This window comes from Formica exsecta, unplaced genomic scaffold (assembly GCF_003651465.1).
Source record: "Formica exsecta isolate Colony F162 unplaced genomic scaffold, ASM365146v1 scaffold235, whole genome shotgun sequence".
In the NCBI taxonomy this organism is placed as follows: Eukaryota; Metazoa; Arthropoda; class Insecta; order Hymenoptera; family Formicidae; genus Formica; species Formica exsecta.
The window spans coordinates 508,128-523,754 of NW_021849633.1; the positions used below are offsets into that span (position 1 = coordinate 508,128).

The following is a 15,627-nucleotide window of genomic DNA, read 5'->3' on the forward strand; positions in this document are numbered from 1 at the left end:
AAAAAGAACAATGAAGATAATCTTCAAAATAATGCAATAAATATAAAAAGAATATATTTCTATTTGTTGATTAAAGCATATCATATTGTATTATATTATTATTATATGTGTGTTTAATCTACTTTGTTTCTAATCAGAGATAAGTATATCAACTTATAACGTTTTTTTCTTTTTTAAGTAGCCTGTTAAATCTATTCTTCTAAAGTTATAGATAACTCCATTTTTTCTTGCCTGTAAGAGAAATGTCACCTATAACTCTCTTCATGATAAAATAAATTATGTATTTTCTCCGTAGAATGTGTAGATTATTAAATAGTCATTGCATAATTTCAGAGAATGTCTGTATACAATTCATGGTATAATTATTTGAAGATGTGCAGTAAATACTTAAAAAAAAGATTATAAAAATTATTTTACATTATATAAAAAATATTAATTCATTTATTCGGTATTTTCTTATAGCATTTATATAACTTCACATAGCTATCAATTTCTATCACGATAATTAGCTCCGACTTATATAACACAACTAATTATGCAATATCTAAAGAAAAATATAATTTCATTCACGACTGTCGCGGCATTAGTAGTGCATCCAGAAGCCTCGTTAAAGCGTGCTTTTATATATTCTTAGCTTTTATCGAGTTCTCTTTCAGACTTTGTGTCCGAGAGTACTGCTCGTGTAGGATAACGCTGCCGTCATTAGGTTGCCGAGTCGGAATAGCCGTGAAAACGGGTGCAACGGTGATAAATAATGTTGTGCTTGACAATAATTTGCTTAGAAAATGCTCGTCGTCTCAACGACCGGTACTTCCGCGCCAACTTTTAAAAACAGGTGCGCGATTTTCCAGCAATTAACCAATGCTAGACCTAAGAAAATTCTGTTAATATCTTAAATCACAAAAAAAAATAATAAAAAAGCTGAAGCTGCAAAATACGATTAATTAAAAATAAGACAGAATGAAATAAGAGTTTAAATGAATAAAAGCTTACTGCTATTTATAAATAATTTCCATCTTTTTTAGATAAAATATATAAACTTATATAATTATATTATATATAAGCTTATATAAACACCAATTTTACAATATAGTTTTATACAAAAAGTTTTAGTCTTGGATTAAATTTATCTATATTTATTTAATTGATCTATCTTAAAAATATGAGTGCATTTATTATTTTGTTCTTTTGTATGCTTTTTTTGGGGGAAAAGATATAAATTTTAAGATTTATATTTTCTCATCTACTTTTTGGAAAAAGATATATTGTAAAATCTTGCTCGCTACGATAATTATTTGACCGTAAATGTAACAATGTTTCTCAAAATAGATCCCAAAACGAATAATAATATTAAAAATTGTTGGAGAATTTCCACGTGTAAAATTAAGATAATTCTATATGAATAATAATATAAGACAATAATTTTTCAACCAAGCAAGAATTTATCTATAATGTTATATCAATTGTATCCATAAGAAAATGTAAGATATAAATCCGGTACGTTACTTTAAATAGTTAACACAATCTACGTGCTACGAGATTTTCCATAAGGTCTGATTCCCACGTGTCCTACGCTCTCAATATAAAATTGCTCGCAATAAGCCGTCGCTCGTGCTCCGAATATCGAGATTTAGTTGCGCGGCTATACTCGCGAAAGTGTGATGGAATATAGATATGTATATTCGTACATCGGCGTATATGCACGTTTCGTGTACGGTGACATGTAACATGCGGCAAGAATACACGAGCATATTACCACTTGAAATGAATGGATATAGTTCGTTTATCGGTATTTTAGAATTAATGTTAAATCTGACGAATATCTTCATAGATCATTTTTATTTCTTTTTTGTATCTTATATTTAATGTAAAATAAAAAGAATTTTAGTTTCAGAAAATCACTTTTTCTATTTCCATAAAATATACGAATATCCTTTTCTCGTATAAAAAAGCATTAGGTCAATAGTATCCGCAAATTTTGCTAAAACATTGCCCTATATACACATAGGAATGTGACTCGAAGCAAGTCGTTCTCTGTATTACACCGTTCTTTTTTTAAAATGGTTTGAGCCCCAGTGGTTTCGATTATCTCTGCGATAGTATTTGATAGATTTAAATCGACCACACTTTATTCCATGCGGTTGCATTCATCCGAATGTGTATTGACAATTCGGCGACCAAAGAGAAAATAAGACCAGGAGTTTGATCAACTCAATATGAAAGAGTCCATTTCGTGCGCGCAGAAAATTGATGATATCAGTGTCCGTCAGAATTTGCTTGAAATGCGAGCTCGAGAGGAGAGAACATGTTAAGCGGGACAGCAAACTCAGAAGATTAAAACGATTAATGGAACTATGCTAATGGATTATCTCGATTTTTCCCCTCTTTTAAGAAATTTACGTTGCTAGAATATATTTCAATCGTAATATTTAAGCAGCATGTATGTATATTTTTGTTGAATTTAAAAATATGTAAAATTTATTCTCTCTTTCCCGCATAACGCAAATTTTGCTGCGTAAATAATGAAATCTGAGTTTTATAAGAGAAACAAAATATTATATATAAAATGCAGAAAATTATTTTTTCTCTTTGCTTTAAAATTATAGAACAAAAAATATTTTATTCATCGATACGTACATTTTATTGCATGCTATATGGATAGAATTAAAAATGTCCCAATACAATAGAAATAAGTTAATTTTATCAGACATTTATTTACGCGGTATTGTGTTTTTTTAATAAGCAACATATAATTTTCGTCGTATATTTTTACATGCAAAATCACAAATTTAATATGTCATTTTCTTCTTCTCCATTCATCGATTTTTTTTTTCAATAACGTACTACTATTGATCGTAAACGCACGATGATGCTATACTCGATAATACTTAGACTACCGGCGACGACAAGTGGCCACTTTATCAAGGCGCCTTTTTAATTTTATATTCTCGCGTTCTGATATATTTATTCCATCAAACATTTCTGATGCCAGATCCATTCACGTACGAGTTACGAGAGAGAAATAACACAGTGGTTGACATTCAATTATTTTTTAATAAAAGCGCGAAAGCGACCGAATTTACCGGAAGTACTAACAGCCGCGTAAAATCTACCAAACATTTAAAATCGTTAACTGAGAGATTGCATATACATTCCAAAATATAATGTTTTAAAATTTTATATATTCTGATAAAATATATATAATAAATGAAATATATATTCTGATAAAATAAATTCTCTACTATAGTGTTATTAAGTAATCAATTTTTACTTAACATAATAGCATAAAAATCTGTTTCTTATCAAAAGTTACATATTTAAAAATAATTGTAATACATAGATTAGATCTGAACTAGATAAAAATGGAAAAGTAAAAGAACAAAAAATGCATTTTAATGTTAAGTAAATATTCTTTTCTTGAAAAATCAAAAGAGGCCACGAATTATAGAAGACATTAAATATTTCTATCAAAACCCTAAGATTTTTAATCGAATAATCCAAACACTATATTTTTGGGAATGCAAACTCGTGATTTGTAATATAATAAAAGATTATGTATAATCTGTTTTTTGCATTCGAAAAAATAGCTGGCAGGCGAAGACATTAATAAGAGCGAATGAGGCATCTTCGGAAAGAGTATACATATCTCCATGTGTCCTTTCTCAAACATAGCGAGGGAAAACACCCTCTCTTGCACGCAGTCGGGCCGCGCGAATAGCAATTTAGATGGCGTGTTGGGAGGTGGTAATTCACTGTCCTGAGGGCAGAGTCAAGAATTTCACCTAGCGCGCCGCTGCTGAATTCCCCTTTGACGCCAGCTTTTGGCCCGGGGCCGTTTAGCTCATTTACCGCCCGACTTGCGCGCGAAAATCTTTTGACGTATCCTTGCCGGCGCCTCACGGCACTTTTGCTCTTGCCCAGCGTTTATTGACTCTTCCGGTGCGTCAAAACGTACCTAAAGCTCGCGTTGCTATCAGATTTCTTTTTTACATATATACTCGGTACATAATTCTGTACCTTAAAAACGGAAAGAGATAGATCCAAAGCTATATTGACAATTTTGTATTATATAATCGGGGTGACAAGCTCTACAAGTTATAATAGTGTCCCAGTATTGTCAAAAAGTAAACACGTACCTGTAGCGTTTTTTTCTTGCAAAATCAATTTTTCTTTAACAAAAATACTTTAATTCTTGATATTTTTGCCGTAAATTAAAGTTATATTAAAGTACAATCCATTCTAAAAAATAGAGATGAAAAATGTTTCATTATTTTTTTACGTTTTTAATATTTAATTCGCGAGAAGTACAGCATTTTCGACGACTTACAATTCTTAAAATGTTAATGCCTTGATATTATCACAGACGAGAATTGAGTTTACATTTCATAACATTATATATCCATTTTCTATGAATTGTCAGAACGTTCGGAGAAACATCGTTATATTAAAACTTTTATTTGCTGTGCTATCGATAAAGTCTGTGTAAAGCGAAATTTTAATCAAATATTTTGAAAGCGCTTGAAAGAGCTGTTCTCTGCAATTTTTGCGTAAAAAGTCTATCAATATGTATAGAATAGAGTTGCTATTTTTTTATAGTATTAACATCACTAAATATATGATAATACTATTGCGCGTTGTCAAATAACTCGCTATCACCGTATAGATATGGAAATCAGCTATTGATGTATGCTAATGATCCCTTTGAAATGTATTCATTACTACGAAGTGCGATAAGTGCGAGTAATTTTCACAAGAATAATATATATAATACATATACCTTTGCGCTAAAGAATAATTTTTTACTTTTATATATATTTTATTAAATAAAATCTATTTCACATATATTAAATATATTTTATAATAATATATCACACACGTTATATCTCTCTCGTATCTAGCAAACTATGGCTTTGATTCATTTAGATATGATTTTCGTTTACGGAAAATATTGAGAAATATTTTCTGTGGTTTCTTTTCAATTTATAATATTAATATCTTTATAAATATATTCCTAAATATAATCCGAATTTCTGTATATGTATCTGTATTAAAATGAAACATGAAAATTAAATAAAATAAAAGTTAAATAAAAAATAAGATTTGTATTTTTTTACATTTCTGAAGTTTAATTTTTGAAAATCTGCCATATTGAATTGTTAAATTAATAAATTAAATATTATTCCTTCCATATTCTTATTAAGATAAGACAATTTCAATCTGGCCAAAAATTTCATGTGTGAAAGGTATCTCTACTGTCTAGAATATTGCTATATATAATGTGACCTCACATATTATAATTTTCGCACAGGAAACAGAACATTAAGCTTGAAACTCATTTAGCTAAGCACATATAACTGCAGCATCTCTTCAGGGAGAAATTCATCGTATATACATGTATGGACACTTATTTTTACAGAAATATCTTATCGTAGCCGTATTAATCATATTGTTGATTTTCGTTTCTTTTTCGAGGTTCGCGCGTATCGCGCGATTATATCGAATGCACGTAAGCTGTTTATTTCCACTCGGCTACCACGTGCTGTTGCAAACCGAAATAGTCAACCAACTGGGGGAGTCATTTTCATGAGACGTGAGGGCAAAAGAAATTATATTCATTTCGTACACACTACGGAACATACTAAGTTTTGTAACGTTTTACTCTGGATTCAATTGCTGCGACATGAAAATCGTAGAAATCTACGATATCTGCGAATTGATATTTTTATTTCAAACTTAAGATATTTTAAATATCATTGTTTTTGTGAAATTTACTATAATAATCGATAGCTATCATAAAAAATTATGAATCATTTAACATTACTTAAATAAAAATTATTATTTAAATAAAAAATTCAACAAAGTTAGCAAATGAATATAATATGTGTTTACAAATATCTAATAAAAAAGCAGGTTTTAAATCGTGTTTAATTGTTCGTAGCAAAATGTCTTAGAGACCATAATTCGATTTGAAATATGTATAAATTAGAAGAAGTACCGCTGGTTCTGCTGCGATTTGAATTATCGGTTAAATACGCAAACCGGCGAGTGAGATAATGAATGTACTCAGCTGTGCAAATCGCCGCATTTAACAATGCCCTGGCTTTTATCAAATTAATGCCCTGCGCCCTCCGTTATTATAATTATTGCAGACATCGCGCACGCCGAGAAAGTGGCCAATGCGAGACGTAATTTTGAAAATTTCAACGGAACTTTCTACCGTGTCCTTACTTCCGCCGATCTTACCGTATAATTTCGCCGCCGTCCCGACGATTCTGCAAGACGAGAGGATGCAGTAATTTTCTCGACGAATATCACAAACGGTGCGCCCAAAATTCTAACTATGGAGTACATTGTGAATTTCATAGAGAGCTCGAGAGAGTTTATTTATATTTCTCTTATATTACGCGAAATTTATGTATTTATATTTCTAAAAAAAAAAGTTTTTTTATCATTTTTTACTTTATCTATAGTAGTTGATATAACGGAATGAACTTTACAGAAGAGAAAATTTGATTTAAAAGAATCTCTGTTGTATAAAAAGAATGAAGCTGTTTTAAGAGCGAGAAAGTGAAGAAATCGATTTTTTCATCTTGCAGCAGAGATTCCGCCTAATTAATCAAGTTAATTAGAATTAGTACTTTTTAAAGTATTTTTGAAATTTTAAGAATACTATTGTGATAATAGTTTCTTACTTTGTTTCTTATAGGCTCTCTTATCTCCTATCATCTCTCCATCCTTTGACTATAAGTCTTAACGTTAGGAACAATGGAATGCAATCTGATATATTAACATAATGTGAGAACAGGAAAACCGCAGCCGCAGAAGGGATTCAATGTCAAGTATGAGTTTCGGCTCTCCTACCTTTTGCCGAATCCGAGTCTTATTCGGGATATGCGATACTGAAACGCGGTCGCCTCCCTATCAAAATCGTACATCTTGTGTAACAAATGCATAACAAAATTACGCCAAAATTACGTTGTTAAATACGCGCGAGTAATTCGTCATTTCGTCCAAATTTTCGATCGAATTCTCAAATATGTCCGTCAGCCTTGATTATTCACGGATTGAAAACTTCGCGATTCTATCTCGATGAATCGCGGCGATGCGATTTGATTTCTTTTGGGCACGAGAGAATATTCGTGTGCGACGCGAGAGCGAATTCACGTTCCGACATCCTGCTCCATCAATTCTCTTTTTCAGCTACCCGTTATATCTCGCGAAAGAACCTTCGCGTAATCACGAGTCTCAATTCGGTTCGTTCGTAACTTCCTATCCTTGCCTAACGTAATTTCGAAGCTTTTAACTGTTTCCGGAGGCTGTTTTCCGTTTCTCCTTGACTGTTGAGCGTGGGTGCGATCTTTCATCGAAGCAGTTTCGAATCTTGTCGGTGACAACTGTGACATTGGCATCAATCCTTCAGATTGAAATTGACTTATAAAACTTTCACCGTCTTATATCAAGGCTCCTGTAGCAGACATAAAAACGTAACTTGGAATTGATAAGCGATTTGTCCTAATAGAATGGAAAAAATTCCTCTTTATTTTACACTTAAATGAGCATATAAAAGTTTTTTCAGTGTAAATTTTCAATCCATTTGATTAGTGATTAATCTCTACGGGCATTATATGATTTATAAATTTTTAATTGTTTTTTAGTGAAATAAAAAATAAAGATTTGATATTTTCGACAGCTTCATTTATCAATATATATAAAAATTCATTTAAGATTACAGATATAAATCATGTTACCTTTGAAGTATATTCTATAAAACTGATAATCGAGATAATTTCTAAAATCTTCCATATTTTCCGGCGTGAATAACGCAAACATACAATGCAATCCATCAACAATCACGCAAAGTCAGGATGAGCGTCAATCGATTCACAATCCTTCTCGATTCGTTAGGTCTATAAATCGAAAGGGAAAGTAATATTTTCGCATCGGCCACGAGCCACGAGTCCTCCATTCACCCGTCATTTATCGCGACAAATAGAACGCGCATGGATAGAACTTCGGAGGCTGAGAAGCGGCGCGAGAGAGGGCACATGCCGAGATGGGTTTTCAAATCTCCGATCGACCGTGACCGTTTGTTTCGAGAATCCTTTCGCTGGCTCGACGCATCGGCGGCGGCGACGGCGCCGGGTGCTTCCCCGGCTCGTCGCAGTAGTGGCACTTCCTCCCCACCTTTCCCCGGCCAAGTGCATTCAACAGGTATCTACACAACCGATGAGTTTGTGCTACGCTGCCCTACGCCTCTCTCACCTCTTGCTCCTCTTCGGGGATACTGTGCTATCTGGCGCACACACGAATCCCGCTACCCTCCGCGCGTCTGCGTCAAGGACGTCCGCGTCGATAAGGTAGTCTTGCTCCCAACCTGAAGCTGAAGCGACTGGCTGCTTCTCGCCAGTGCGCCGTCGACCGTCGAAGGTTGCTGGTCTCCGCTCCGGTATCGCCTTCGACTCGTCGTCACCGATCGCGGAAATCCGCCCGGTTATCGCTCGGATTTCGGTGTGACAGGGAAGAGTGCCAAGTGATCAGGATCATCCCGCTGATCCTTGCTCGCGATCGGTGAGGTGTTCCTTTGTGCAGGCGTAGCTGGCTGCTTTCTGTCTAAGGAGACCCCAATTCGGTAGTAGCCAGGGTGCTTTAAATTCCCGACACTAGCCAGGAACCTCTCCTAGATGTTACCTTCCTATTTTTACGACAGTGGGGAAATCTGGGTGTCGATTGGCGACAAATAATCCGCTTGGTACTTCAGCCGAGAATATTGTTTCAATCGATGATTCGTCTGTAACTGGTTTTCGTTTCTCCACTTTTATAAAGATTGCGAAGAGAGTGGGAGAGTAAGCGAGAAGTAGTTGTCAGAATCAAGGATTTTGTCCATTTTCCTCGTATTCAGATGCAATCAAGGAGTCAAACTGATCCAATATAGAGCTACCGAAATCGAGAAGAATTGTGAATCGATTGATGCTTATCCTGGACGACTTTGTGTGATTGCTGATTCGTTTCTCGACGTATTAAAGATCGTCTGTGTACTCGAGCATTTTCGGAGTTTGTGATCAAGATGCGCAAGGCGGTTTTCAACGTGGCCTACAACGACGCGGTAATGTCTTTTATTGAATATTCTATTGAAGAATGACAGATGTGATATAGAGCCGATTACTTGGTTTGACAGTTGCGATAAATCGTACTTTTTTATCATAGCATAATACACATCAGAGGATAACAATTTTTACATTGCTTTTATCATCATTTAATTAGCGATATTATGGTGGTATCTTAAAACTTCGCGATTTACAAGTATTTTTATTTTTAATATTGTAATCTTCATTAAACAAAATTTTTGTTGCAAATATATTCACTGCAGTTTTATAAAGATTCTAACCACTTTTCGTCTGCATTGCAAATAAATAATTGAACATAAAATATTGATGATGCTTATAAATAATAGATTATTGTTTATATATATACAAATAATCTATTTTTTATCTATTATTTATAATTTGATATATTTATGGAAGACTTTTTATATTATTAATTGTTTTAATTCTATCAGTTTGTTGCAAATTTGAATTTAACAACTGACTTAAACTTTATCTAACAATTAAATATTGATTTAACTATTTATGATCGAGTTTCGTTATTTTCGAAATCCCTGAAATTCTGACAATGAGATTCTTTTTGAAAGATGTAATAACTTTGATTAAATAAAAATTTTGCGCGGTGAGATTTTGTGGTAAAACCACAAAATTTTCATTAAAGACTTGTGCAAAATACCGATATTCTGTTATATCAAAAATTGTGTTATGTTTCCAAAATCTAATTGTACACAATGGTAAAAAGGCGCAAGATTATAGTTTACATCGCACGACAGGACATTCTTATAACACAACACCGCAATTTTGGTTTAAAGGTAGCCATCCCTGTAATGCGATTATAAACTGCAATGACAACAAGAAAATATATTACAGTTAGTACGAGTGTAAAATATGTGTTTGTACAATATCTTTATATCTCTGTTTAAAGACATCTAAAGAGAAACTCCTTCTTTATACACAATGATTTTTAATTATCTCAAGCTTTGCTACTCTAAGCTATTTGACAATGGAAAACTCAGCTCAATAGAGATAAGACTCTTAAACAAAAATTTCATTAAAGTGATTATCACACAGTTCTTCTTGAAATGTTTTTGAAGCGTATTTGCGCCATTTTTCGAGCAAAAAATTGGTACTTATCTCTTAAATAGGGATTTTCTTCCTTCACGCAAAGACATTTTTCATTATCCCAAGCTTTGTTACCAAGTCATATAACAACGGAAATTTAAGAATATTTAAGATTCTCGAATTAAATGTTTATGAAGATGATACAACACAATTTTATCTCTCTCTCAAATCTCTTTCTAGAATATTTTTTAAAGCGCGTTTATAAGTACTTGATGCACAAACTCTGCAATTATGTGTTGAATAGAAATTTCCTTTTTCACACACACAGACACTTTTCGTTTCAAGCTTCATTACCGAGTTATTTAATAATACAAGTTCACGTGCAGATGAGAGATACCTATTCAAATTAAATTGTTGTTAAGGCGATTTACTTAAAATTGTTTCCTAGAACGGAATGCTGTTTATCGCGGAAATATATATCTGTCTGCTAAATAGAGACTTCTTTTTTTTCTTCCACGCAAAAAACATGTCTCGTCATTATCGAGTTGTTTAACGACAGAGATTCCCCAGGACGGAGATAAGATTCTTAAATTAAATCTTCCTCGCAGCAATTTAGGCGACATTTATTCCTAGATTATTTTCAATGCGCGTTCGCATTCCGACGAGAGTAAGAGCATTTGCGAGTGTAGGTACACGGAAATAGTCGGACACTACTGAATACAGCGATATTAGCATAACCGTTCTCCATCACATTCGCTATGAGTAAATTTAACTTCGTAATATACGAGTTATATACAAAATACAGCGCGCACTCGCTCGTCGATAAACAGGTTAAGCGAAGGGGAGTCGCAACGAAATTTCGCTCGAGATCACGTTTCGCGAAATGTATGCTCGAATTCAGCGTCCTCGTCGTGAATATCGCGTTTAAAATTGTCGAGATATAAATAAATAAAGGGTCGTATCGCCAAACCGAGAGATGAATCTACGCCGGTGAGAATTCATTTTAATTCGCGTTTAAGCGCGCGGGGGTGAAGGGGGATATGTTATCTCGATTCAAGTACGAAACACTATTGCTATTACATACAATCGTCACGGGAATCCTAGTGGACCGTAGCAATTTACAAAATTTCGTCGAGCTTTGTCAAACCAATTTCAATGTATATATCGAATTACGAGTGTAATAGAGCAACGAGAGAGTTGCAAAAGTGTATTAAATATGCAAAACGAATAACAGATTAATGGTTTTGATACGGTATCGAGAAATAGTCGCCAATTAAGTTAAATTCATTGAACCGGTGTTACACATATCGAATTACGGGGAGCGTTCGCTCTTCGCGAGTAAGCGTCATAATTTGCATCGTGATTCTGTTTTTTTTTTTGCAAATTGATAATTATAAATCTGCATCCCGATCTTCGAATGCAAATGTGAATGCAAAATGTTTATGGAACATGAATTTGAAATTCGACATTACATTACTTGCATTTATCCTTCTGCATTCGTCCAAAAGCGAGAAGTCGTAGCAAACATTATTTTACACGAGTACATAAATTTTATTTCTGAAGGAAGACTGCAAAGATAACAGCAGTTTTTTGCGGCAGTCACAGTCGGTACACATGAAATTATAACGTATAAGGTGCATTTAACAGCGCGCGTATTGCAACGCGACACAGGCAGCTTTTTTTCTTGTTATCATAATATATAAAACGTCTCCGCGTGGAAATTATAATACAAGAAATAATGAGATATACAACAGTATTTTAATCAGTTAGAATAAATAATTACTCGTGCAATTATATGTATCTTAGATAATAATTTCTTTGTCGTTTTTAATTTTATCGAATTATATTTTATATTATATATAATTTAAGTTATTTTATATTATAATGTTTTAAATACAAGCAAAAAGAAAAAGGAACAAAAATAAATCTATAATTTTCATATTAAAAGCAAATGTTACAATAAAATAAAAATATCTATATTGTAGAAGTAAAAAGTAAAAGATATGAAAATATCTGATATAAATCATATATCTAAAAAATTAGAGAATTATATTAATTCAATTATAACATTGCAATACATTCTGCAAAAAGCAAATTCTGAGAAATTATTCGATCTGTTTTTCCGTTCGCGTATAAAACGCATGCATTATATCGTTCGCGAGATATTGTCTCGTTATTTTAATTTATATATTTATATTGTTATCCATGCGAAGAGACTCTTTTTATATTTTTTATAAAATTAATTAAAATATTTGCACAAACGCAGCTTGAATTCAAAATTTTCCGTTTTATAGCATTGTCTATTTCATTGTTTATTTCTGCTTTTTTTAAAAATCTAGATAAATCCATATGCTTTTTTTCCACGCAATGAACTTTATGCAGCCCATGCGTAGTTCTTGCTAAGACTTTTGGATATAAATCGACGCCTGGCGGCGATATGGAAATGGGTCACGTACGCGATTGCACGTGGGTCGAAATAATTAAGCGCGGTGAAATCGATCGTTGTTTTGTTGTGGTCCTTTCTCTTTTCGAGTCTGAATTTTGGGTCAAATTATTACTTACTTTATTTGCGGCAAAGTATAATAAGTTATAATCATATCAGCTAATTAGATTTAGAGCTATCACGTTAATGTATAAGTTTTTTTGACATTGATGAAATATAATAATTTAATATCCATAATTAATGATTTATTGCTCTCACTTTCTTTACTTGTCAATTAGCATTGCAGTATATATTGTAAAATACTTGTGTGCGTGTATATATTTAATATATAATATATATTTATGATAGAAATTTAGAGATATAAAATTAAAACTATTTTTATCGCGTTTATTAACACATTTTATCGTAAATAAAAAAGATTTTCCAATTGTAAATAAAATAATACTAATCTCAGAGATAATTGAGAAAGCTCAATTGTAAAAAATGATTAAAATATTAAAAAATTTTTGATAAAGATCTAATACTATTCGGATCTCTTTCATTATCTTAATATAAAGATGATTATTTTTTTATTAAACATAAAAAAATCAGAATAAAAATTATTCCTCTAAATATAGAGAAATAATATCTTCTAAATTATTCCCATTTATTTATTTATTAAATCTCTAAAAAGTCTCACTATTCGTTTATCCTCTTTCCGATCTTTGTTAGATATTACTTAATGATTAATAAGTCGCGTTTGTTTTTCTTTGAAAAGAAGAGGAAAGAAGTCTCTCCTTATGGCAACTAATTTATTTATAAACGTATTTACACGAGAAGGCCAACCGGTTTCGATTGTAGAATTGCCGTGAAAGGATTTTTATACAGGCCGATACAGCGAAAAGATACGAAGGTGGGAGAGTTACCGTACTCGAAGAAAGGTCGAACTTTCGATACATTCGTGTATCTTGACTTGTTCGCACCTTTCTGTACGGGTAATTTCTTTCTCTTGTTCACGGTCAATGCATTAATACTGCGGAATTATACGTTCTTGAAAATTGGGGTCACGCCAGATATGAGCGATCAAGGTAACATCGTGAAAACTCGACACTTTGCAATTCGCAGATATCTCTGTTCCACTTTAATTGCGTACACTTTTTGTTCCGATTGCGAAAACGCAATTGGAGCTGTGCCACAATAGCAAGATACATACGGGGACAAAATTCAGATATTATACCAGACGAGATATTACAATGATCGCAAGAGAAGATATCGCAGATTTAGAAGTTGATGTTAGAAAGAGAGAGAATATGTAGATATTTGAAGTATAATCCTAAGCATTATTTTTCAGCTACATATATATTTATATATACATGTGTTATTATTATAAATATTTTTTTAATTTAATAATAAATTATCTTCTCTTTTTATTATTATTTAATAAATATATAAATTGCATTATGCAAACTCTTCTGTTACACAGCTCTGTTTATAAAATTTTTTATATATTATATTTTATATCACATCAACATAATAATTTCATGTAAAATATTTTTTTGGCAAGCGTGAAGCGTGATGTTACAACTTATCTCTTTGCTACAATTATGATTGCGATTGGATTATTTATTAAACATGATCTATATAACTGAATAGACCATCGTAGTCGTTGGATTACTTATTAAACATGATCTTTTATATATAACTGAATAGGCCTCGATACTATGTGCTTCTTGGCACATTTCGGAAAAGTTATATTTACCACGTTTATTTTGGTTGTTATCATACTGTCTGAATATGCATTTGTGACTGACATGGAGGAAGACAAGATAAGCATGACAATCCATCATGATTAATTCACAAACACAAAATAGAATTTAATCTGTTTCTTTTAACTGTAGATTAAAAAGAAAAAGTAATGGCATACAAAAAGTGTACAAAATAAGTTAATAAAAATATTGGGAACAATAAAAACAACCGTAAAAAGCATAAAACAGAAACTGAAATAAAATTAAATTGTCATTTCGTCTCTTCATGACCACACTTTAGAAGAAAATAGATATGATTATATCGTAATTAGAATTATAATTAAAATTATATATTGTATGCATTTTATTAAATGTATACAGAATTAGTTTTTAATTAGTGTATTTTATTTATTGTAATTATAAGCAGTTTAATAAAATTTGCAGAATTTATTATTCATTAGAAATAGAAATAACGATCTATTATACTTAAACAATCATAATAAATTACGAATCTATTTATGCAAGCAATTGTTTTCTACACCGAATTGTATTATTTTATTAATAGGTAATATCAGGAGAGAATCGCAGTTTGTGACGGGTATATCGCGCTATTTATCAGCAAATTATTCGCTTATTTCGTATCGTTTAAATAGCATGTGACATTTAATCTATGATATCACAACTTCAATTATACGATCAATTCTACTTCCGACGTTTGCATATGTGTAATTAAAATGAATTCACTGCATAGATCATATATTGATAACGATGTCAATAACGTGATGATATCAACTTTCGGAAAAGAAAAAATCTTACCTGATAAATTTTAGATAATTATTTATTAATAATAATTAAGTTGCACATCTCCTAATCTAATATTGTAATTCCACATATGAAATACTTCGTATCATATCGTAATCATGTTTTAATCTTACGCTTAAATTTGTGTGCTTTGAATAATTGTTTTCACAATTAAAATTTAATAATAAATAAAATAAAAAATAAGGTTTAAACTATATACGTAAATTAATTATACGATAAGAAAACCAATATGTATATTATTAGCTTTTTATCTTAATTTGAAATTTTATGTTGAGTTTATTAACATAAATTTTTATAATTTAATATTTAATTACCACGTATATTTAATCACAATTAAATAATAGGGATTAATCTAGCTCGAACAATGATGAAACTGAAATAAATTTTCATTAAGCAACATTAAATTTAGTAGAGACTTGTATTAAATTTTTAATTTTGATTATTATAAATTTGAATATGACTGCATGTATTTTCT

General features: G+C 31.8%; 1 protein-coding gene across 9 annotated transcripts in view; it reads left to right on the plus strand.

Moving 5' to 3' along the window:
- The window catches only part of LOC115235805 (venom dipeptidyl peptidase 4), a 386,957-nt gene that overhangs the window by 18,450 nt on the left and 352,880 nt on the right, over positions 1–15,627 (plus strand). For 2 of the 9 annotated variants that reach the window (XM_029807815.1, XM_029807813.1), the window contains exon 1: positions 8,412–9,103. The exons of 4 other annotated variants lie outside the window; for them this stretch is intronic. Coding sequence is in view for 2 of the 5 variants with exons in the window: in XM_029807811.1 (XP_029663671.1) it covers positions 9,065–9,103 (39 nt within the window). In the remaining 3 variants the exon portion in view is untranslated. Of the gene's footprint in view, positions 1–8,411; positions 9,104–15,627 lie in introns of those variants that run through there. 3 more of the 9 variants (XM_029807811.1, XM_029807812.1, XM_029807816.1) reach the window with 3 other exon arrangements.